The 26,399-nt window shown below is 36.9% G+C and overlaps 1 protein-coding gene across 1 annotated transcript; it reads left to right on the forward strand.

Annotated features, from left to right (window-relative positions):
• The first annotated feature begins 23,793 nt into the window (after positions 1 to 23,793).
• LOC145158523 (uncharacterized) lies at positions 23,794 to 24,784 on the forward strand. Its single transcript, XM_079077411.1, has 2 exons — positions 23,794 to 23,826; positions 23,972 to 24,784. Exons 1-2 carry the CDS (start codon positions 23,794 to 23,796, stop codon positions 24,782 to 24,784), a joined length of 846 nt encoding a protein of 281 aa, XP_078933537.1.
• The last annotated feature ends 1,615 nt before the right edge of the window (positions 24,785 to 26,399 follow it).

Raw genomic sequence — 26,399 nt, forward strand, 5'->3', positions numbered from 1 at the left:
GGTTTGAAGATTTATATGATATTACCGTCTCACGATCACTCGAGATAAATTCCATGAAGTGATGCAAGTGAGCGTGGGTTGAATCCAATACTCAGCCCTTATGAGTACTCATGAATGTTGTAGCAACCATTGCATTGTCTAAAGCACTTTAGACAAATCATACAAGCCAAATTCATGACAGTCTTGATTCATATCTACTTCCAACATATGACTGACTGTGAAAGGTTTGAATAATATGATATATACCATAACATAATTATTCTGGAAGTCAAAACATGCAAAGTGAAACACAAGAATAATACTAATCTTATATGGCCCCAACACTTTGAGTGTAAATAAAAACACCTTTTATTTAAGCACCATATTGATTACTCATTATTTATGTTTCGATTAATCAACTTTATGCTTGAATTAAAACATTAGTTGTCCCATGCTCCAAGCATGTACACTATGTTTTTCCAAACAACAATTATGCCAGACTCCAAGTATGCATACTATGTTTACATATGGTCCTCTCTTTGTGAAATAGATCAATTGACAATATTCCAATGATGCTCATTTCACAATTCCAATCCTCGTTGTAAATGCAAGAATACCAAACTATTGCCATTTACTGTAATCTGTTAGATTCTAAACTTATATGCAATGATCCCCTTGTAATGACTATGCACAGAAGTCACAAAGACTTGACAACAAACATTACAGGATATTTCAATGGAAAGTAATTCCATGAAGTCTCAAATTCAAAGTACATTCCTTTGAACATCCTTCTTGCATTAAGTTCTCTAATCTTACACAGATTCAAAAAGTAACTTCCACCTATGGAAACAATTCCATATTCCTTCTTGCATTAAGTTCTCTAATCTTACACAGATTCAAAGAGTAACTTCCAATTGTCCATGAGTAACCAATCTTTGGTAAACCTCAAACTGTCCTCGACAATTTTGCTTAATCATTTTAGTCATTTCCAGTTCTATTCCTTTTTTCCATCTTAATGCCCTAGGCATTTGGAAAATTTAGAATGGATGAATATTATAGCACATGTAATCAAACTTATACCCAAAGCATATGGGACATGATTTATGCTATAAAATTTTTATTTGCCATGTTTTCATAATTCGAACTATGAAGAGGGATGCCGTAATCATAATCGAATTTTGAGAACGCAACATATATAGAAATTCCTTATGTTGAACAATTCCAACATAACATTCACATATATCCCTGACTAAAGTTGATAAAACTCAATCTAAGCTGGTAGAATTGGAATGAAGTATAAAATCCTCTCCCTTAATTATAGCAAACAACTTTTCAAAGCAAATTGAAACTTTTGTTTTCTATAATTAACATTGCTAACCTGCAATATTTAACATAATCGTCATGCTCCCACTAGCATAATGATTACCAGCATAACACTTTATGCTCCCACTAGCTTTGACATGTACTCAGAAATCAACTGGGCTTCTAGAAATCAATACTTTATTGACTTTCTTACCAAAGTTCATATTTCTGATACTAGATTGCTTTGATAAGACTTTATCAAAAAACATACACCTTTCCTTAGATAGCTCACATGTTTGTCTAGACCTTTTGCAATTCTCACTAGTTAGTGTGCCGGTTAACCACACACGCTCCACTAACTATATGAGAATGCAAATATCACAACCGCTATCTACTTAAAATCTTCTTGATGGAAGCGTTTCCTCACCATCATTTTCATGAATCGAAGAGAAACCTTATGACACTTAGATTTTATGGTGTATGTGTTCCTATCCATGTGAATTTGTCATAACCATAATCACAGGACTAGGTTAGTGACACTTCCAAATTCATATGGACTGAACTTGTGCAATCTTAATTTCTTGCCACCTGGTAGCACAATGCCCACCATTGCTTCCGGGTTGTTATGCAAACAATTGAGAACTCATAGAACTCACAAGCATAATCAACTTTCAACTGGAATAGACACAGAAACAAGAATATGTCAACACGATAGGTTACAAACCTCAAGTCGTGGGCTAGTGATTAACAAAACTCTTGATTTAGTTCTTGAAACTATTTCAGAATCATTTAGACTCCCATTATCCTCTTGACATATAAGACTTCTCTTTGTCAAGAACCATTCCTTGACAATACAAATATTCAAGAGCTAGTGCGGATTCTTATCAAGTTAAACACTTCTCACTATTGGTCTTAGCTGGTCATTGTTTTATCCAAAACATCACAACTTACCAATCTCAAATGTACAAGAATAGGAAACATCTTACTCTACATTTGACAAGTGTTATGAACTTTCTAAAGACTATGTCACTCAAGTTACAATCTTGGAGTATAACTCCAGGATTTGTTTTTGGCACGAAGTATGAATTATCTTTTGATTTAACCATTTCAACAATTCACGATTCCTCTCCTCAGGCAACAAACACACTAAGGTGTCCTTAGAGGATCAATTGTGATATGGTTCCATAATCACTAAGATAATCATAAAACAAAATACACAAGTACTCTCCCATCTCTTCAGATTGGAGAAAACTTTATCTTTCTGCCTTATTTGATTCTTCTTATTCATTCTGCCATACATTGAAACTTTTCCAATGTTTCAGAATTACACTTAAACTCGTAAGCATAACCATATTTACTAAACTTTAGTAAATCATAACGAATAATCTTATCTACCTTTGTGGTGGACCTGACCAGCACACAACCAAGTGTACCCAATCTTTTAGTCCTTCACTTGACTCACATGTACATGTGAACAAGGAATTAGTCTTAATTTCCCAAAGACGAAAACTTCTCATTCATCATACAATACAAGTTGCATGATTCCAAGTTTCTATCTAACTGAAACTTGGGCGATGAGAATCTTTCCTTATTTGGTAAATTATGATACTACCACAAATGAAAGAATCAAATCCATTTTCAAATATTGCTATTAATGGAAACATATAATCAACATTTTTTCACAAATGCCATTGTAAGGATACTTAAAATAAATAAAATCAAAACTTTTCTTTATTTTAAAACTTTGCGAAAAACTTATCCTTACAACCCATATGAAAACCTTGTTGTTATCTATTCCTAAGCAATATGTCTCAACTCTTAAGTAATAGCTCAAAATTCTGATCACCGAACCATGCGATCAAAATCCCTCTTCGCGATCAGAATCAGCATATACTTCCTTTAAGTTTCTTCACTTTTCTTTGATTCTTAAAACATCAACATGTGACCCAGTCACATCATGCAATAAGAATCTCATAATAGAAACTTAATAGAGTTAGACAATGGACTTTACCTGAAGTAGAGTCAAACATTTGACTTTACTATCCTTATGGACTTTTAGGTAAATTTGGCAGCTTCGCAACCAATGCCCTTCCTTTGGCAACAGAAACATATGGACTCTTTGGAAACGGTACACGGGGCTATCACAGACTTAGCCTTTCTCTTTACCATTTGGTCAACCGAGTTGACTATGGCCAATCGCTTTCAATTGGGAAGAGAAAGTTTTCTGGACTTCCAATGTCACCAATGTCAATGTCCAAATAGGTTTGGGAAGCAGATCTTCCAATCTAATTTGCTTTACCAATGCTCCAAATCATTGCCGATTCAACATTCTCAAGCAAATAGGTAAGATCATTAAGGGTCATGTCGTGATCTGTCATCAGGGAGTGACTGAAGAACCAAGTCAACAGCCAGCTACCTCGAGACTTCGACACCCAACTCTCCCGGCTTGTCAATATGTGACTTAATCTCCAAGACCTAAGCACATATAGACTTTGTTTGCCAATAGGGATTGAGTGACTTAGAACTTATCAGGTCTTGAAACTTGTGGGATAGGGAGATTTATTGGAGGAGGTGGAGGAAGTGAAGTATGATTTCCAGTCCCACTAATGCACAACAAAGGGATTGATCTTTCACCTTGGTTGCCATTTGGGATATCATCTTCATTAGGAAGCTTGTTCCTAAAGATTTGGGAAGACCATAGCTGTCTAAACTAGACATCTATAATGGGAGAAATTCAAGTTAGTTGATTTAAAGTCCTTAATATAACACCCAATATGAAATAGTAAGGCTAGGACCCAACAACCTATTTATAACTGGAAGAGGGATGCCGTAATCCAAATTATAAAATAGTTGAAGGTAGGTAAATGACGATTTACCAATTTCCACCATAAAAACGAAATATAATTAAGTTTTTAATTGGATTTGAAACTCCTAGATCTTTTGAGATACATTGAACTTTCAATGGCATGTTTGAATCTCGATTGTGCCCTCTCAAGTTTGTGACTGGGATGCCGAGGATCACAAACAAGGTGTGAATAACCATACAAATTGACTTGGTACCCTCAACAATATTACCTAATCGATGTGCCGGTTAACCACACACGCTCCACCGATCTATAATAAAGTCAAGTTACCCTTTGCCACTATTACTAGTCCATGTTAGTGTGCCGGTTAACCACACACGCTCCACTAACGACTTGGTAAGGTACAAAGTGTAATTTTATGGGCTAGCACCAATTTCACATTTTCCTAAAGTAACTAAGATTGGGAATTTATAATGTATAGTTACTTTATAATTCATTATACTTTTAATGAGTATTTAAAGTCGTATCCTACCCGTTCGGCTAACGACCCTCCACCGATTAAGTCACCATTTTATAGGCAACAACCTTATACCCCCCTTATAGACCGGCTTCGTGAATGAGGCCTACTAACGGTAAGAATGACATATTCTTATACATATCTATATAATTAAAATTATAATAATAGTATAAGGGTGTATTTTAAACATTTAAAATACTTGGTGGTTTAATCTATTAATTAAACTATACTTAATTTAATTAAACTTAAACCATGTCTTTATGGAATTATTAACTCTTTTAATTAAACACTTTAATTAATTTAATGAAGTCCATAAAGCTTGAATTTTACCTTTAAAAAATTCTAAGAGTTCAATTTGGAATTAAAGTGTACATGAGGGGGTAACTTTACAAATTCCAAAAAACTTGAGGGCAAGTTTTGAAACTATTTCAAGACTCTTCAATTTGTAACTTATGAGTTTTAATGCTTCATAAAAATGAAGACTCTTCATTTTATGAAACCTCCTATTCTTTAATTACAACTTTTAAAGAAGTGACTTTTGGTTATCCATAACTTGAGGACAAGTTATGGACACCATCATTAGCATTAAGATCATGAATTAAACAAGCATGTAAGTTACACAAAATTCCTATGATCTTCTAAAAACTCATAAGAACAAATATTCATATCAAACAATTTCAAGAAGTCATATAAACATATACAATACTTGAAAATTGATAAAAGTCATGTAAAATGGGTTAACATAATCATTATCATTTTGAAAAACAGATTTTACAAGTCCAAAACAGATTGGGATAATGATTTTAATCCATTTCCAGCAACAAAACTCGAAAAAACTGCCCAGCATGCTCCTACTCGTCGAGTGCAATATCCTACTCGACGAGTAGGATGAATTTGTTCATGGACTCGGCGAGTCCTCCCCATGAACTCGGCGAGTCCAGTCGTCAGAGTGCAAAATTTTCGATTTTTAAGCAGTTTTGCATCAAGTATACAGAAAACAATCCTAGGCTCTGATACCACTGATGGGTTTTTGAGCATTCTAACACTTCCTAAGTGTACATGCAACCCTAATAACCTTGAATCTATGTTTTCTCTATATACATGCAAATTTCTATTTCAAGGTTATTTCCTAACTAGCATGACATGGGGAATATATGAAACATAAAAACTAGTAGAAATACATACCTTGTTGTTGCTTGGATTCCTTCAAGACTTTGTGAGCCTAGCACCCCAAATGTTGTGCCTCAAATGCTTCACACAACACCACAAAACTTGGAATAACTTGAGAGAATGTCACTTAGCCTCAAAAATCGGTTATGCCCTCTTCTGAATCAACTAGTACCAATTTTGCATGCTATAGGGTTTCTTTTATAGTGTGTCATAATTAGGAGTTACAAATATAAACCCTAATTGTCATGACTCTTCATTTCTCATGACCCATGGGTTTGTAACTCCCATGGACTATCCATGGAGCTCCATATGGTTATAACCAAACCCATAAACCATGGATCATTAATCCACCATAAAAGAATTGATGATTGTCATAATCAACCCTATATATTTAATTAGTCTCACTTTGATCACCAAATTAATACTAGATTAATACTTGATCAATACTACTTAAATAATACTATTATTAATATATTAGAACTTATAATATATTAATAATCACAAGTGTACTTTCTCTCATTTTGTCTATCCAAGTATTGCAATGCCATGCAACCCAAATGGACCATGCCGGGTCGGGTCAAGTACATACCAAATAAAGTTATGGACTTAGACACTATATCCAACAGCTCCATGGATGCTCCATGGTGTATTTGAACCCATGGATCCAAGGAAATGGAAAGCCATGACAATTAGGGTTTACCCTAATTGTGACAAACTATATAAGCATCTTATTCTTGCAAAATCGGCCACCATGTATGCATGAAGAGGGCAAACCGATTTCATGAAGTGTTCTACTTTCTCTCTAAGTTATTCCAAGTGCATATGATGTTGTGTGAACCATTTGAGGTGTCACATTTGGGGCACTAGGCTCTTGAGCTCCATGGAATCAAGCACCAACAAAGATGTATGTATTTCTACTAGTTTTTATATTACTTGTACTTCATAATATGCTAGTTAGGATAAATACCTTGGAAATTGATATTTGCATGTATAATAGAGAAAACATAGATCCAAGGTATTTAGGGTTGCATGTACACCATAGGAGTGTTAGAATGCTCAAAACCCAACATTAGTATCAACAACTAATAAACAAAAAGAAGAACAATGAGACCAAATTTGATTATAAAACTAAAAGATCCAACTCTAGCAATTCAGAAACCAGTTAAAATGAAAGAATCCCATTGTAACACTCGTTTTCCAGAGTAGATCGGTTTAGGGTATTAAGGAATCAGAAGCTTGGTTTTTGGGGAAAACCAGGTGTCACGAAGTGACCATAGAGAGGTCACGACATGACAAGAGAAAGTGAAGGACGTGTATCGGGACTGTGGTCACGACGTGAGGAAGGCTACATCCCAAGCCCATGATCTTTTAGGATTTCCTTCGTATTTAAACCCCCATTAACTCGATTTTAGGGTTCATTATCAGCCTCAATCACCTTCAAACCTTATAAAAGCTTAACCCTAATCCCTCTTGGTGGTAATTGGCTCATTTTGGTGTTTTCGGTAGCTTGAAGAAGAAGAAGAAGGTGTTATAAAGTGTTGATCCGACAAGGAAACCTCATCATCATCCTCTTGTGCAGCTTCTGGACCTTTGTAAGTGTCCAAGATTCAAACTTTATGCTTTTAGGTTGCTAGATCTAAGTCCTTTTCCATTTTTCTTCAAGTTTGAGCAAGTTGAAGTGATGGTATTCCATAAATTTGGCAACTGTATGGATCCTTAAAGCCTTTCGAGTGTTATTTGGTTCAGATCTGGGATTTGGTTGTGAATTGGGAGCCTTGCATGTATTTTGAGTCATTTTCTTAGCCTTTGACCTAGATTTGATAGAGGACATGAATGGAGCATGTTAATCCATAAAGTTATCATTTTTATGAACCTTTGGAGTCCCTAATAGCTTTTTAGAAAGTGGGAGTTGAAGACTTAATGGTTTAAGGACTCAAACCATTAGGTTGTAGCTTCATACTACGGTCACGACGTGAACAAGAAGGAATCCGCAACTATATTGACTTGTTATTCTCACGACGTGACTAAGGAGGGTTCACGTCATGATGCTTGCGGATTGGGTTGTATATGACCGATTTGGAGCGAGACGTGTTGGAATCGGGTTAAGCATGTTCTAAAGACGTGACCAAGGGATGGTCATAGAATGAGGCTCAATGGTTGATATTGTTGGTTGTTGAATTTGGCTTTGACTGTAACTTGTTGACATGGGTTGACTTTTGGTCAAGATTGTTGGATTTAGTATGTAGTCTAAGGTTGGACCTTTTATTTTTTTGATAAGCGTGTTGTAGAATCTTTTGCGGGGCATGGAGCTGTGGTTTAGCTGATTCTGTGAGTCAAGTGAGTCTTATCACTATACTGTGTAGGATGCTAGTTGTCTTTGTGACTTTTGCATTGTAGGTTGGGCTTGGCCCATTGGTATGCACGTTGGTTTAGGCCCATTTGCTTGTTGGGTTGGGCCCATCAGTATGCATGTTAGGATGGACCCATTTGCATGTTGGGTTGGGCCCATAGGTATGCATGTTGGGCTAGGCCCATGTGCATGTTGGGTTGGGCCCATCTGTATGTCGGGATGGGTCCATTGTATGGTATGTGGTATTTTGGGGAACTCACCAAGCTTTATGCTTATAGTTTGTAGTTTAAACATTTTTCAAGTACTTCTAGTTCCAGGGAGAACGACCCGACCTGACTGCACAACATCCCCTGATGGCTTTTTCGGCACTAATTATTATCGTTTTACTCTGATATTTTGAAAGATACATTTCACGCTGGTTGGTATTATAACAAATGTTTGTATGGATTTAATTATTTAAAAATAAAAAATTTATTGATATTTTGGGATGTTACACCCATGTAGTATTTATTGATGATTTTCATTTTTGTGTTTATACCAGGGTTTCATCTTGACATCAATGATCAGATTGTGGATCATTTTTTTTGAAATAGATGTAGTTAAAGATGCATAATCTAACTAAACTAATGAGCACATCATTAACTTATTAAGTTGTCAAGTCTAAAGTAATATCTAAGCAATTTAATTTGTTTAGCCTCTGCCTTCATAGCTCCATCTGATCGATCAGGTTGACTGCCAACAAACTTTTCCCTAAAAACTCCACTCCTTCATATTTATATACAACACAAGAATGACACAAGTGCAAGAACAATAAGCATAATGTATGATTATCACCATTTAAAATTTTATTATACTTACCATCCCATACAAAAATTGTTCCATGTATCACTGCATGACTAAGCTCAAACCTCAGGCTTAGTAACCCTAAAACCTACATATGTGACATCATTTCCATGACCAAGCTCCAAAGTTCAACCCTAAAATGGAGAAAATAAACAAATTAAATATAAATACACAAGAAATGCTTAATGAATATGTTTTGGTAGGCATGCAAATTTCATTAAAGCATTTTAGCAAACACTTGACATACATGTAACCAAGTCCAATAAATATTAGAAATGTCTTGCTTCTAGACCCAAATTAGTAACAAAATGATTTATTGCACAATTAAACAACCAACTTGCATTCTCAAATAACTTATTCAAATATCATATAGATAAAAATATCAAGAACAGAAACTTACCAGTGATGTGATAAAATATAATAAAATAAAAATGATGATGGGTTGGTACCTGTTGATCTGAAAATCTTAGCTGAATGTGGTGGTGGAAGCGAAAGAGAAGGTGAAACAGAGTCGTTACCAAGCTGAACATTATAGAAGTAGCCAACAATCGGTGATGGAGGTGGAATCGTGCATCAATCGTTGATATGGAAGAGAATAGTTGAAATCATAGCAGTAAAGGAGTGTCGTTCCCTCAATTCCTGAAAGGAATAGTAGAAACTAGGGGTTTTTCATCAAAATTGAAACACGAACACCATAACATAATCAATTATAAGCAGTAATGAGGAGAAACAAAGAATTCCAGTGGAAGGCGGAAAGAATTGGTCCACGATTTCATATGAAACGCTGAACCATTTACAGTGAAATCGAAGACTTATATAGACAGGAATGGAGATCATGGGTGGTTGTGCAATTCATGAATAATCGGGAGACATGGGCAAGGAAGGCAGAGTGAAGGAACGGTTGTGGGAGCTTTTGTGTAACACTCAGTTTTGGATTTGCTTCATTTCTCGGGGCTGCGACCCAATCTTCAGTTGTTATGAGGCTTAGGGCTTCTGGGAATAAACGTTTTGGTCTTTTCAGATGTGGGTGTTATGGTTTAAGTGATCCAAGTGTTCGATTGTGTCTTCGAAGGCCAAGGGTACAATCGTAATTTGATAACTAGGTCTTTTATGAATTTTGGGTTTTGAACGGGAAGTTTTAACGCTATGGTGTGTTGTTAGAAGCGTAGGGAGTCTCGCCACCTTTCCATGGATATAAGGTTTGTTGGAAACGAACCTAAGATGATGAAGTTATGGTAATTTGAAATATATATGGCAGAAATAGCCCTTGGTGGAAAAAGTTGGCAAGCTGATCCCATGCGTGCATGGAGGAGGGCACGTGCCTGGGTGATTACGCCCAACATAAGCTGGGGGTACGCCTAATGTAATGAGTAGGGTGCCAAACCCTAATTTTTATGGTTTGGGCACTATTTAAACATCTTTATGAGTTCAAGACACTTTCATTTCTTAGCCTCCATTGTCTTCTAGCCTTATTTCGGAAACCCTAATCTCATTTTGAGTGTTTGAGAGATCTAAGAGTGCATTTTGGTGTATTTTTGTTCATTTTCAAGAAAAGGGTGCTTGGTGCTAGCTTGTGGTTCAAAGGAAGACTTTTAGATCCAAACTTTTGGCTTCATTTCCAGCTCATTTAAGGTATTAAGTTCTTATCTTGGCTTCTTCTTATGCTAGTTTGACTTTAGGGCAAAATTAAGGGCTTTTATGGTGTATTAAGTTCTCCTTGTGAGTTTGAGCCACTCCAGGAGCTTGGAGTGATAGATCTTGCCTTTTCTGATGTTGTTAGTTCATAAAAATGCTTGCTTGAAGTTTAAGAATGGTCCATGCATGTTCTAGTTGGATTAGAATGGGTCTTAATGGATTAAGATGATTGTTGTGTCCCATTAAGTCATGCAAATGCATAAAGGTGTCGACTTTATGCATTAAGAGCTTTATTTTAAGGTTCTCTGAAGTTTGGGTGCAAAGTGGTTAAGTCAAAAAACGAGTTTTGGATTAAGCCAGGTTAGGCCCCGCGTAACTGGCCGTACGCCCAGCGTACTGATTTGAAATCGCGATCTAGATTCCGTTGGATTAGGTGTCTAAGCCCTTAACTATAATTGGTATGTACTTGAATTGATACCAGCACAATCCTTTTGGGTTGCCCTCAAACCTAGCAATTGGACAAGGAAATTATGAAAGAAGAGAAATTAATTTATTATAAGATTAATAAATTAATATAAATGATTTATTAATATGTTATGAAAATAATATATTAATTAGAAATCATAATATTTAATTCATGGTTAGCCAAAAATTAATTGGAATTGATTTTGGGGTTAATTATATTAGTTATAAAGTACAAGGACTAGTTTGCAATTATTAAATAGTTGGAAGGAATGTTCCAGAACCTCCTTGGAGGAGGTGGACGAAATCCATAGGGGAAACCTCAATGATTTCGTCCATGGGCCTTGGATAAGGCTTCTGGATTAGCTTGGGCCTTAAGCAAAGGAACATTAGGGTTATCCCTTAAACCCTAGCTACCTCAACTATAAAAGGAGCCTTCTAGCTCCCTAATTTGGTCACTCCTGATTCTTGAAGAAACCCTAGGCTGAAATTGCATACTCTTTCCTCCTCTCTCTATAGTTTCTTTCTTGCTAGCTCTTGTGTAACATCCGTAATCTAGAAGTTCAATTATGGAAATAAATTAATTTTTTTGGGGCCAACTCGTTGAGTTTGTGGAATAAACTCGACGTGTTGGAAGCTTTTGGGGCGCGTGTTTTTAAGGACCAACTCATCGAGTTGGTGAAGGGAACTCGACGAGTTGGACGATGTTTGAGAAACCCTAATTTTTGGGTTTTGCACCCAATTTAAACACCTTAAGTTCCAGGTGGTGGCCTTTTCCCAGACTGCATAGCCCCTAACCCTAATCTCGAAACCCTAGAGCCTCCTTGAGTGTTGTGAGCTCATTGTGGGCGTGTTTTGGTGTGTTGGAAGCTCTTTAAAGGAAGAGAAGCCTGGTGCAAGGTGGTGGTTCAAGTTGGAGCTTTCAGATCTTGGTTCTCTGCTCCATTTTCAACATATTTCGGGTATAAAGCTCTAACCTAGCTTAGTATTGGTTTAGATCTCTTCTTGGGTTATTTGTATGATTTTAGCCGTGGATGGGTGGTTGTTGGGGATGTTGAAGTCCCAAGTGTTTACTCTTTCAGATCTATGATCTTCATGAGTTCTTTTGGCATAAAGGTATCAACTTTATGGTCTTAAGGGGTTCATGCATCTATTAAGCTCGTCTTTTAGTCTCTTATGAGCTTTTGAGCCTCTCTTAGCCATGCATGAGTGTAAATTTGGAAGCTTTATGTGACCATGCATCCTTAAAGGGCCAGATCTGTATTTTGGGGCTTTGTCTTGGTGATTAAGTGATTATTGATTAATCCCTTAACCTTTTAAGTCTATGATTTGGATTTTGATCCCACTTGGTTGGTCCCTAGGGGTAAAGTTGGAAACTTTACCCTTCTAGATGCTATTTCAATTAAGATCTGAGTGGGGAAGCTGTTAGTTTCGATTATGTCGGCTTATTGGGTTAAGATGTTTGGTTCCTGAAGAACTCAGCGAGTTGGATTGGTTCTTCTCGATTTTTGCAGTCTGATGAAGGAAACTCGACGAGTTGAAGGGCAACTCGGCGAGTTGGGTCAACTTGGGCCGTTGACTTTGACTTTTAACTTATGTCTTTGAGCAAGTTTGTCCCAAGGGGTAATTGAGGTAATCTGAATTTTAATTAAGGGAAGTATGGGCTTAGGATAAGGCCCATATGGGATTGGGCCCAATTTGGAAAATTGGGCCGTTAGTAGGCCTTTGTGGATCTTTTGGTTTTGGGCCTTTTTGGTTATTGAGGTTGGACCTCAATTTTGGTTCTTGTTGGGTCAGGGGTAAAATGGTCATTTTACCCCAGGTATGGTTAGTAGGCCTTGGAATGGAATCCAATTGTTTATTTGGTGTTATTTTGATATGATAGTTCGGAGGCGTCGTCAGGGCAACAACTAGGGATTTCTTTCAGGGAGTTTCAACATTCGAGGTAAGTCTCCTCACTGTTGTATGGGTCGAAGGCACCAATGCCGGCCCATTTGGTTTATGTATTGTAGGAAGACCAGGGGGTTAGCCCTTGGCATTATGTATGAAAGACCAGAAGGCGGCTCCTGGCACACTGTATGCAAGACCAGAGTCTGAGCTCTGACAAGTAGTTAATTAGTGTAGTTTATATGCTAGTTGTATTTGTGATGCTTGCATGGAAGACTGGGATGTGGCTCTTGGCACTTGTCTGTAAGACCCAGGGTTGTGGCTCCCGGCCTGGCAAGAAAGACCACGAGGCGGCTCGTGGCATAATGGCAAGACTATGGTTAACACATAACACTCTTATTGATTATGGTATATGAATGATATGTATGGCTCACGGTTATATATGACATGCATGAATCGTTGGATATGTATGGTATGTGGTATTTGGGGAACTCACTAAGCTTTGTGCTTACGGTTTTCAATTTATGTTTCAGGTACTCCAGTTTTCAAATGAGAGAGCTCGGGACAATCGAAGCGCATACACTCGTGTTTTCCGCAATTTGTGATCTTTGGGAATGACTCTGCTAATTATGTATTTGAAATGCTTTTTCAATGTTTGGATAAGTTTAGAATAGTGATTTGATTATAATAAAAATGAAATTTTTAACCTTGAATTTTTGGGATGTTACATCTTGGGTGTGATTCCATTTGAGGCATTACAATTGCAGTGCTAGGTTTCCAAGAAGATCAAGATCTAAGAATTACCAATTGTTTACTTTAACAATTGAAAAGTATGTGATTCTAAAACCCTAATTAGTTATTTTCGAAAATCCTTAGGGTTCTTGTTTTGCAATTCAAAGTTATATATGTTCAATAGTTAAGACATAGATCCAAAGTAGGTTGCATGTGAACTTAGGAATTGTTTTCTAGTTTATTTGTTTTACCTAAAACCCATCAGTGGTATCAAAGCCATTGGTTTTGTTTTAAATTGAATTGCTATAATAGTTGAATTTTAAACTAGGGTTTATAGCTATTAAACCCTAATAGGCCATGTTTTCGTTTTTAGGGTTTTTGGTTTGAGGGGTTTTTTGAAAAACCCTAGCCTCCATAAACCCTAATCGAAATTAGGATTAGGGTTTTGAAAAAACCCTAGCCACTTTCCTTGATTTCGAAATTAGCTTAGGGTTGTAGAGTTCCTTGTTTGGATAATTGTTACTTAATTGGATAATTGATAAAATAAGGAAATTATCCTATACCCTAAATTTTCGAAACCAAGAGGGTTAAGGATTATGATTAAATTAATTGTTTAATTTAATTAGATAATCATCACAAGATTTAATAAATTAATTAAAATTTAATTAATAGATAATTATTAAATCTAGTTTTTTGTTTATTTTAAATTTAAAAAATTAATAGTTTTATTTTCGAAAATTTATATAAACCTTAAAGTTTTAAAAAGTTTAAAACACACCTTATATATATTATAATTAAAAGTTAAATATTATATATGTATAAGAATTGGTCAGTCGAATCGCTAGTATGCCTCATTCACGAAGCTAGTCTATAAGGGGGGTATAAGGAAAATGCCTATAAAATGGTAGTTGAATGAGCGTCCACTCTCACCCACCGCTTCCTTGATTAGTGGACGGTCGTTAGCAGAATGAATTTGATAGGACAAGTTAATCTCATTAAAAGTATAATGTTATTAATAAAGCACTAGAACATTATTTTTACAAAATCCTAACTCTAGTTACTTTAGGAAAAATGTGAATTGTATGCTAACCCATGAAATTGCACATTACACTTTATAAGTCGTTAGTGGAGCGTGTGTGGTTAACCAACACACTAATAGGGACTAATAAAGAGTCGTGATGGGTATCTCATAATTATCATTGTTGATGGAGCGTGTGTGGTTTACCAACACATTAATAAAAGATGATAAAGACAATGAGGTTACCAAACACATTTGCATGGTTATTCACATCTTGTTTGTGATCCTCGGTATCCCAGTCACAAATACAAGAGCATAATCTGATATTAAAACATGTCATTGAATAGTTTCAATGTATATCAAAAGAATTAGGAATTTTACTTCATTTCATTTCGTCTAATGGTGGAATTGGTGAATCGTCATTCACCTACCTTTATGAAATTCACACTTGGATCTCGGCATCCCATTTCTAAGTTGTGAACCCTCATAGTTGGATCCTAACCTTAATATTGTATATTTGGGTTATTATATTGAGGTATCTTGAAATCTAACTAAAACTATCTTTTTTTTCAGATGTATGCTCCTGGAAACACTTATGCTTCATCATCCTCCAACCAAGGTTTCTCCTTGCTCTCCATTTTCTCCAGAGTCGTTATGGATGGCTCAAACTATAACGATTGGATGCACAATATAAAGATGACACTTCGCTTTGAGGACAAAGAATATGTCCTCGGAAAGGAGCTTAAGGATATTGATGAAACCAAAGCCACTCCCGAAGAATATGGTGCCTAAAAGAAGCATTATGATGATGCTACGAAAGTGTCTTGCATCATGGTCGCAACCATGTATCCCGAACTGCAGAAATACTATGAGGACTACTGGCCCTTTCAGATGAACAATGACCTTATGAAAAAGTACCATAAGCGAGCTTGTCAAGAGAAGTTTGAGGTAGTCAAATCACTCATGGCTTGTAAGATGAATAATGGGGACTAGGTTGTCAGTCATGTGCAAAGAATGCAACGCTACATAGAGCGTTTGGTCAATCTCAATGTGCAGTTTGATGAGGAATTGGCCATTGACATGGTCTTGAACTCATTACTTGATTGTTATGGTCAACTCATCCTAACTTACCATTTGAACAACACTGAGCAGACATTGGCCCAATTGCACAACTTGTTGCAGATAGCTGAGGCATGAATGAAGGGTAAAAGTATACCCTCCACTCCTGTTAGTGCCACTGTCTTGGATATTGGACATGGAAATGGGGAAAAGAGGAAAGGTCCTCCTAAGTAAAATTGGAAGGGCAAGGCCCAAGCTAGGTCATCTGGAAGTGGATCAAAGGCCAAGCCCAATGCTGTCATTTCCCATGCTTCTGATCCAAAGGATGTTGATTGCTTTTATTGCAATGACAAGGGGCACTGGAAATGAAGTTGTATGAAGTATCTGCAGGACATCAAGGATGGCAAAGTGAAGCCATCTTCAACAGGTGTTTACACTATTTCTTCTAATAACTCATTATCTTCTCGTTCTTGGGTCCTTGATACAGGATGTGGTTTTCACATCTGTTCTGATTTGCAGGGGTTAAAAGAAAGCGAGGAGGTGGAGCGAGGAAGGATAAAATTGATCATGGGAAACAGAAAGTCTTCACCAGTAACCAAGATCAGATTTTATCAACTTTTGCTTAATAATGATGTTAGATTAGATTTATTGAATTGTTGCTATTCGTCAGAGATAACGTGAAACATTATTTCATTTCATGCATTGTTCAAACAAGGTTTTAAGTATTCTTTCAATGATTTGAATGGTTCGATTTCTGTTTATAAGAATGGCAATTTTTTGTTTGAAGCTTTACCTTGTGATGGTGTGTATGAAACAGTGACTTGTGTTGATAGCTTAGGTAATAGTGTGTTTAATATTGACTTGTCTAATAGTGTAGACAAGGCGTGCTTGTGGCATTGTCTTCTTGGACACATTAACAAGAAACGCATAGCCCAAATCTAAAAGGATAGAGTATTGGAATCATTTGATCTAAAATCAAATGATATGTGTGAATCTTGTCTTTTGGGAAAGATGACAAAATCACCTTTCACAGGATCTTGTGAAAGAGGTGAAGGTTTGTTGGACCTCATACATAATGGCGTGTGTGGACTCTTCAGATCAACCACAAGGGATGCTAATCGATTCTATGTGACTTTCACTGAGGATTATAGCAGATATGGCTCTATCTACTTAATCAAGCATAAGTCAGAAACCTTTGAAAAGTTCAACGAGTTTAAACATGAGGTCGAGAATCAATTGTACAGGAAGATAAAGGTACTTAGATCCGATAGAGGTGAAGAGTATCTTAATATCGAGTTCAACGACCATCTAAAGGAATGTGGAATAGTTTCACAATTAACTCCTCCTAGGACACCACAGTTAAATGGTGTGGCCGAGAGGCATAATCGAACCTTGTTAGACATGGTTCGTCCTATGATGAGACGTGCTTCACTTCCTATTCATTTATGGGGGTATGCCTTAGAGACAACCACCCACATCCTCAATCTTGTCCCCACAAATAAGGTTGCCAAAAACACCTCACGAAATATGGACATGGAAAGTTCCCTCGTTAGCACATATTAAAGTCTGGGGTAATGAAGCTTTCGTAAGACGAGAGACTCACGATAAGCTAGAAACAAAAAGTGAGAAGTGTATTTTCATTGGTTACCCAAAACAGTCTTTTGGATATTTGTTCTACAGACCTAGTGAGAACATGGTCTTTGTAGCACGAAGAGGAGTCTTTCTAGAAAGATAGCTCATATTCAAAGAGGACAGTAGGAGTACCACTGACCTTGAAGAAATTCAAGAGACAACGAATGAAGGAACCTTAGAAGATACTAGCACTCAACCAAAGGAAACATTTCCTATTGAACCAGTTGATAACTCATTACCTCTTCGAAGATCCACTAGGGTTAGTGTGCCACCTGAGTTATATGGTTTCCATATTACTTCAGACGGTGACACATTTATCAGTGATAGGACACTGGTAAATCTGGATGAACCAGCTAATTACAGGGAAGCAATGGCAAGCCCAGAAGCTTCCAAGTGGAAAGAAGCAATGGATAACGAGATCAAATCCATGTATGACAACCAAGTTTGGAATTTGGTTGATAATGCACCAGGTCGTAAGACAGTTGGGTGCAAATGGATCTTCAAAAAGAAGACCGACATGGATGGAAAAGTGCACACATTCAAGGCTTGACTGGTTGCAAAAGGTTTCACTCAAACCTTGGGGGTTGACTATGATGAGACCTTCTCACCAGTAGCTAAGATTAAATCTATTAGGATATTGCTCGCCATAGCTGCCTTTCATGACTATGAAATCAAACAGATGGATGTCAAGACTGCGTTCCTTAACGGGAAGTTGGCTGAGGATGTTTACATGAATCAGCCAGAGGGTTTTGTTGATGCAAAGTTTCCAAATAGAGTGTGCAAGCTTGAGAAATCCATTTATGGATTGAAACAAGCATCTCATCGCTGGAAACTTTGCTTCCATGAGAAAGTCAAAGAATTTGGTTTCTCTAGGAGTGAAGATGAGTCCTTTGTGTATATCAAGGCTAGTGGGAGTATAGTAACTTTTCTGGTGTTTTATGTCGATGACATATTGCTCATTGGTAACGACGTTCCAACCTTGAAAGATGTTAAGTCTTGGCTTGGAAAGTGTTTTGCCATGAATGACCTTGGAGAAGCTGCCTATATTTTTGGGATAAGAATATTGAGAGATAGAAAGAAGAGACTAATTGGACTTAGTCAGAGCACATACTTGGACAAGGTACTAATGAGGTTTAGTATGGAAAATTCCAAGAAGGGAGAGCTACCTATCCAGAGTAATACCAAATTGAGTAAGAATCAATGTACGATTACGGATGAGGAAATAGATGACATGAGTCATGTGACTTATGCTTCCGCTGTCGGATCGATCATGTACGCTATGACATGTACTCGCCCTGATGTGGCCTTTGCTTTGAGCATGGTCAACCGTTATCAGGGAAATCCGGGTAGAGCTCATTGGATAGCGGTTAAGAATATACTCAAGTATTTGCGAAGGACAAAGGACTGGGTCCTTGTACTTGGTGGCAATGATACTTTAAGAGTAGATGGTTACAGTGATGCCAACTTTCAAACAGATAGTGACAACTTCCGTTCACAATCTGGCTGGGTATTTCTACTGAACGAAGGAGCAGTTACTTGGAAAAGTTCCAAGTAAGATACGGTGGCTGATTCTACTTGTGAATCAGAATACATAGCAGCGAGTGAAGCGTCGAAAGAAGCAGCTTGGTTGAGGAACTTCATCGAAGATCTCAGAGTTGTTCCAACCATTCAGGAGAGTATGGAACTGTTCTGCGATAATGAAGGAGCGGTTGCCTTAATAAAGGAACCCAGAGATCATGGTAAAAGCATACATATCGACAAAAAGTACCATTTCATCAAACATAGAGTAGAAGAAGGTCATCTTGTTGTAAAGAGGGTATCATCTGAGGATAACCCATCAGACCCCCTCACAAAGGGTTTGAGTAGGGTTAAGCATATTCAGCATGATCGAAGCATTGGTCTGAGAGATGATATTAGTTTTAGCAGTTAGATTAGTTTTATTCTGAAACTTGTAACAAAGTAAATGTAATTGACTTTTGGTGATTAAATAATAAAGTATTATTTATAAGTTTGTTTACTGCCTTTTGTTAATTGTTTATTATTGTGTTTCATATTTTGCATGTTTTACTTCCCGAATAATATGATTATTCAAATTCCACAGTCGCTCGTACTTTTTGAAGTAAGTAATGAATTAAGACTGTCATGAATTGGATTGCAGATTGTCCAAGGGAGTTCGACATAGCAATATAACTGTTGCAATGTTCATGAGTACTTAGAAATGGAGATTTGAGTATTGGATAAACCCTCGCTCAGAGTATTACTTCATGGAATTCATCACGAGTAATACTGAGACGATAATATCTTATAATCTTGAAACAGAGATATATGAGTTGTAAATTACAAGTCGGTTACACATTGGTGATACGTAAACGCATCAGTAACTTGATGCTATAAAACGTATTGTCATGTGTAGTTTGATGAGTAAAAGATACAAGCATATGAGTCAACGTTTATTCGTTCCTTTTGTCCTAACGGGAAAAGCGATATTTGTGGGCCCTTCGATGATTTGGTGTTGACTTATGTGTTGGGGCCAGCCAGGGCTAAATTAATGTGTTCAACTGGAAGTCCTATATCATCACAAATCAGAAATCGGGAAACATAGATTCTAGACAAAGAGATTGATTGCATTACATGTCTTATGTCTAGGGATATCTTGCAGAACGAAGGATTATATGATCACTTATCTTAGGACACGTGACTGACTGGGTCAGAGTTCGACAACAGGTTTTGGAAGCTACAATTTGCTGGTCGATTTAGAAGTCATACTAGCAATCATAGTTACAGACTTATTCAAGTGGGAGACTGTTGGATTAGGTGTCTAAGACCATAACTATAATTGGTATGTACTTGAATTTATAGCAGCACAATCCTTTTGGGTTACCCTCAAACCTATCAACTGGACAAGGAAATTATGAAATGAGAGAGATTAATTTATTATAAGATTAATAAATTAATATAAATGATTTATTAATATGTTATGAAAATAATATACTAATTAGAAATCATAATATTTAATTAATAGTTAGTCAGAAATTAATTGGAATTAATTTTGACGTTAATTGTATTAGTTATAAAGTATAGGAACTAGTTTGCAGTTATTAAATACTTGGAAGGAATGTTCCAGAACCTCCTTGGAGGAGGTGGACGAAATCCATAGGGGAAACCCTAATGATTTCGTCCATGGGCCTTTGATAAGGCTTCTGGATTAGCTTGGGCCTTAAGCAAAGGTACATTAGGGTTCTCCCTTAAACCCTAGCTACCTCAACTATAAAAGGGGCCTTCTAGCTCCCTAATTCGACCACTCCTGATTCTTGAAGAAACCCTAGGCCGAAATTGCATTTTCCTCCCCTCTCTCTCTCTATATAGTTTCCTTCTTCCTATCTCTTGGGTGTAATTCCATTAGAGGCATTGCAATTGTGGTGCTAGGCTTCCAGGAAGATCAAGATCTAAGGATTACCAATTGTTTACTTTAACAATTGAAAGGTATGTGTTTCTAAAACCCTAATTAGTTATTTTTGAAAATAGCCTCTTCCCTTAGGGTTCTTGTTTTGCAATTCAAAGTTATATGTTCAATAGTTAAAACATAGATCCAATGTAGGTTGCATGTGAACTTAAGAATTGTTTTCTAGTTTTTTTGTTTTACCTAAAACCCATCAGATTCATCAAGTACGCCCAACGTTCAGCGAGGACTTTGGGCTTGTTGTATTTTGGGCTTCGCATCTTGGGCCACTTTATTGCTTTGGGCCTTTTGGGCTATCCGTGATCATGTGTTGGACTAAAGGAAGTTTTGGGCTTAGGCTAAGGCCCATATGGGGGTTGGGCCCAATTTGGAAAATTGGTCCATTAGTGGGCTTTTATGGATCTTTTTGGTTTTGGTCTTGGGCTTGGGCCTTAGTTTTAGTTCATGTTGGGTCAGGGGTAAAATGGTCATTTTACCCCAAGAATGGATTATGGACCATAGATTGGAACCCAATTTCTAATTGGGTGCGATTTTTGATCTGATAGTTCGGGGAGTCGTCAGGGCAACAGTTAGGGATTTCTTTCAGAGAGCTTATGCGTTCGAGGTGAGTATCCTCACTGTTCTATGGGTCGTAGGCACCAATATCGGCCCAGTTGGTTTATGTATTGTAGGAAGACCCGGGGTGACCCTTGGCATTCTGTATGAAAGACCAGGAGACGGCTCTTGGTAATCTGTATGCAAGACCAGAGTCTGAGCTCTGACAGTTATTAATTAAGTAGATGTAAATTGTATGCTAGTTGTCTTTGAGATGCTTGCATGGAAGACAAGGAGGTGGCTCCTGTAACTTTTCTGTAAGACCCAGGGTTTATGTTCCCGACCTGACAAGGAATACCACGCGGCGGCTCGTGGCATAATGGCATGACTATGAGTGGCACATAGCACTTTTATTGATTGATTGGATATGTATGATATCTGTGGCTCGTTTGATATGTTTGGTATGTCGTATTTGGGGAACTCACTAAGCTTTGTGCTTACAGTTTGTGGTTTATGGTTTCAGTTACTTTCGGTTCAAAAGGGAAGGGCCCGACTTGATCGCAGCGCATACACCTGTGTTTTCCGCAATATGTGATTTTGGGAATGAACTATGATAATTGTTTTATTTTGAAATGCTTTTAAATGTTTGGATAAAGTTACATTAATGTTTTGATTATAATAAAAATGAAATTTTTACCCTTGATTTTCGGGATGTTACATTTTGGAGGTAGATGATGAAACCGCCAAGAAACGATAAAATACATGTAGGGGAAGTGGGGAGAATGAGAACTGTCGTGGTTGCCTTCGTGGGTGGTTCGTTTGGAGAAAAAGTAGGAGGGAAAGGCCAAGCAAATGTTTGAATAGGAGACAATCGTGTGCAAGGAAGTCGGAGTTGGATAGAAAACCGTTATTCGGTTGTGGGAGCCAAGAAACCGTAAATAGCTAGTTATTACGCCCATATTAAAAGTTGAAGAAATTGAAGGGCTGAGATTATCCAGACGGGTTTTCACTCACCGTCCTTAATAATACAAAGAATAATAAGAATAAGAATTTAATATTAACTAGGAGGTGATCCCGAGCTTCGCCCCAAGACGTTTTTTTTAAACCTAAAAATTGATGCATTTAAAACAACAAAAACTAAAAAAATTCAAAAGTGGATGATTTCTTAATAAGTCAGCAATGCAGGGATCATTTATCTAACTTATGACAAAGGTGCAAGATAGCGAAATAAGGTTATGTTTGGCACGCCATAGCTAGCTGATAAACTAGCTTATTTTTTGAGTTTTTTAAATTGACATGTTTAGAAAAACAAAAAGTAGATGATAAACTAGCTTTTTAAAAAGCTACTTTAAGTAGCTTTTTTTAGTAGTTTTTTTTTAATTTTTTCAAAGATACCCTTAATTAATTATAAAAAACATATTCTTCTAAATATCTTTTTATGTCATTTTATATCTTTCAACTACCTTATCAATTAGTTTTTACCAAACATTATTTTTTATCAGCCAGCTTATAAGCTAACAGCTAGCTATTCAGCTACCAGCTAGCTTTTCAGCTATCAACTAGCTTTTCAGGTACCAGCTAACTTTTCAGCTAGTTTTCCCAACATAGCCTAAATAAATAGAGGTGCATAGTAGCAAAACCCGTATAAGGACCAAAAGTGTCAAACTGAACAAAATCCAGTGACCATTTATGTAAGGAATATCAGCCAGAGAAGCCAAACTAGAAACTGTCGGCTCTGATAAGCCAAATCAGGGACGTAAACTATCAACTTCTAAAACTATTATGACAAACGTTTGAATCCCAAAAAGTTAATTGTTACTAACTGCGATGTTTTTTAAATATATAGATTAATAAAAAGGGTATAATTAAAGAAAAGGTTGGACAAGTTATATTGACTAAAAGGTTGGACAAGTTATATTGAATAAAATGTCACTTGTACCTTTATAAGGTGGTAAACGGATTATCCCTTTCATTTTCCTTAAAGTATATTTTTGATATAGATTTTGATAGTCTAGTGATCAAATATGATTAAAATGAATAGTTGGTTGTTCAACATTGACGTTAACATTTAACACCATAATTTAACATAAAAAATAATATTTTAGGTATATTTATTTTTTATGTTATATAGATTAAAAAAAGCCCTTGTATATTTGTTAGGATTAAAAAAGGCCCTTGTATATTTGTTAGGATTTTATCCATATATTTCATTGTGTTTTAAATTATTTAAATATACAAAAAAAAAATATTATTATAAATTAATATCAATTAATAAGTATAATTTTATTAATAATAACTACAAATGCAGGAAATTTAAAGTGCATTAACCAAATTACACAAACACAAATTGAGGATAGTATAATAACATATTTTATGTTTACTATCCATAATTTTGATGTAAGAAATGATATGGGGTTGAAACTACTTTATATTAGTGTATATGTACTTTATATGTATTATTTGTATTAGCATAGCCCATATCGTGTATTGTATTATTAGTCCAATGGAGCCCAAATGTATTATGTATATCTTCTGTTGATTAATAGAAATTTATTCATGGGAAAATCATATACTTTCATGGTATCAGAGCGATCCACTCATATCATTTCTGAATCTCGTCTCCTACTTCTTCTCTAACCCTAGCCGTCGGCCAACCTTTCTCCCCCTTAACAGCCTTCTCGCATCTGCAATTTATTATGAACTACAATGGTTGGCGAAACCCCCTCATCATCAAGCAATTAAAAAAACGTATGGAGCTCTTAATATCAAGACATACGTTCCCATAATTCTTGATCTTAATGAACTCAATTATGATGCATGGAGGGAGCTTTTTGAAACCCACTGTTGTGGCTTTGGCGTACGAGAATTTCTCACCGGTGAATCTAAACTCTCCTCTGATAAAGATGAGGAATGGGTCAAACTAGACTCTATAGTAAAAACTTGGCTGTATGGAACTCTCACTCAATCACTCCTCAACATGATCCCCACCAAAAACTACTCTTCCCATACAGTTTGGCTTAGTCTCGAGCATCTCTTCCATGATAACAAGCATGCTTGTGCCATTGAACTTGAGAACGAGTTAAGAAATATGACTATTGGCGACCTTACCATTGCTCAACATTGTCAACGAACCAAGACTATCTTTGATATTTTGGCTAATATTGAGAACCCTATACCAGAGAAGACACTTGTTGCTCATCTACTTAATGGCATGTGTCCTCAATTCGATCACATTGCCACTATCCTTCGTCACCAGGGACGGCCTCCATCTTTCCTTCAAGCTCGCTCTATGTTACTAGTTGAAGAACAACGCTTCAAGAACACTCACCCTGTTCAAGCTTCTCACTCTGATCACGCCTCTTCACCTTCAGTTCTTCTTGCCGGTCACAACAACAACTGACCACCAACTACCAACTCCTCTCGTGGTGGTCGCCGACCAAATCAACAATGACGCAACAACAACAACAATGTCCAACATCAACGTCACCCACAATAACAACCTCCTGCTACCCTCGGAGGCCCATTCACGCACATGCACCCTAGGCATACTTACCTACTGTATTGGCAGCTTCCACCTTGGACCTTTCCACAACATTACTAGTCATATCCTTAGCCCAACAACACCAATCAGCAACCCAATCGTAGAACAGGAACACGCCCCCAACTTCAGCCTAAAATTATCGACCCACCACCACGTGTTGCCTCGTCTCACACTAAAAACACAAGAACGGCTGCTCAAGCATTCCATGCTTCACTGACTCCAACCCTCCAACCACAATGGCAGTGGTTTCCATCGATGTCTCAAGGCCAGCCAACTGACTTGGCTCAAGCATTCAACTCAATGTCAATTAATGGCGGGGTAAATGCAAATTGGTACATAGACACCAAGGCTACTTCTCACCTTGCATCCGATTCAGGTAGCCTTCTTTCTGTTAGTAATAATAGCAATATTAAATCTATTATTGTTGGCAATGGTCACCCTATTTCTGTTACCCATACCGGTCACTCAAAACTTCATACCACTCATCGCCCTTTACACCTCCATAACATCCTTGTTACACCTAACATTATTAAAAATCTTATATATGTGCTTCGTTTTACTTCTAACAATAAAGTATACATTGAGTTTGATCCTTTTGTTTTTTTGTGAAGGATTTTACAACTCATCAGGTCCTGCTTAGGTGTGACAACACTTGCGATTTATACCCAACTACTTCTGATCTCCAGTCATCCATTGCTCTTATCACTTCCGGCTCGCCTTTATGACATCAACGCCTCGGTCACCCTGGCGCTCATGCTTTCAATAAATTAGTTTCTAGTCATTTCCTTTCTTGTAATAAGACATCTTCAAATGTCAATTGTTTGGCTTGTCAACTTGGAAAACACATTAAGTTACCTTTTTATAATTCTAATTCCAATGTTTCTAAATGCTTTGAGATTGTTCATTCTGATTTGTGGGAATCCCCTATCCCAAGTATAAGTGGCATAAAATATTACATAATCTTTCTTGACCACTTTTCACATTGTTTTGTAGGTGTACCCATAAGACACAAATCCGATGTTTTTAGCAAATTTCTTCACTTTCCTGCATATGTGCAAAACCAATTTAAAATTGACATACAACAATTTCAATGTGATCATGGGGGTAAATTTGATAACAAACAATTTCATAATCTTTTTGACCAACCTGGCATATTATTTCATTTTTCTTGTCCCCGTATATCCTAACAAAACGGGAAATCGAAACGCATGATCCACACAATAAACAACATCATCTGTACCCTTCTTTTTCAAGGTCATCTTCCACCCATATTTTGGGTGGAAGCTTTACACATGACTGTCCACCTTCTCAACATAACACCCTCCTCATCCATTCAACATGACATACCATTCTCCAAACTATACAAAAAACCTCCAACCTTTACTCATATTTGTGTATTTCAATGTCTTTGTTACCCCTACCTTCCCACCCCTCATAAACTTACTCATCTTCGTGTATTTGGATGTCTTTGTTA

Source organism: Lactuca virosa, chromosome 2 (assembly GCF_052849685.1).
Source record: "Lactuca virosa cultivar CGN04683 chromosome 2, Lactuca_virosa_CGN04683_v6, whole genome shotgun sequence".
NCBI lineage: Eukaryota > Viridiplantae > Streptophyta > Magnoliopsida > Asterales > Asteraceae > Lactuca > Lactuca virosa.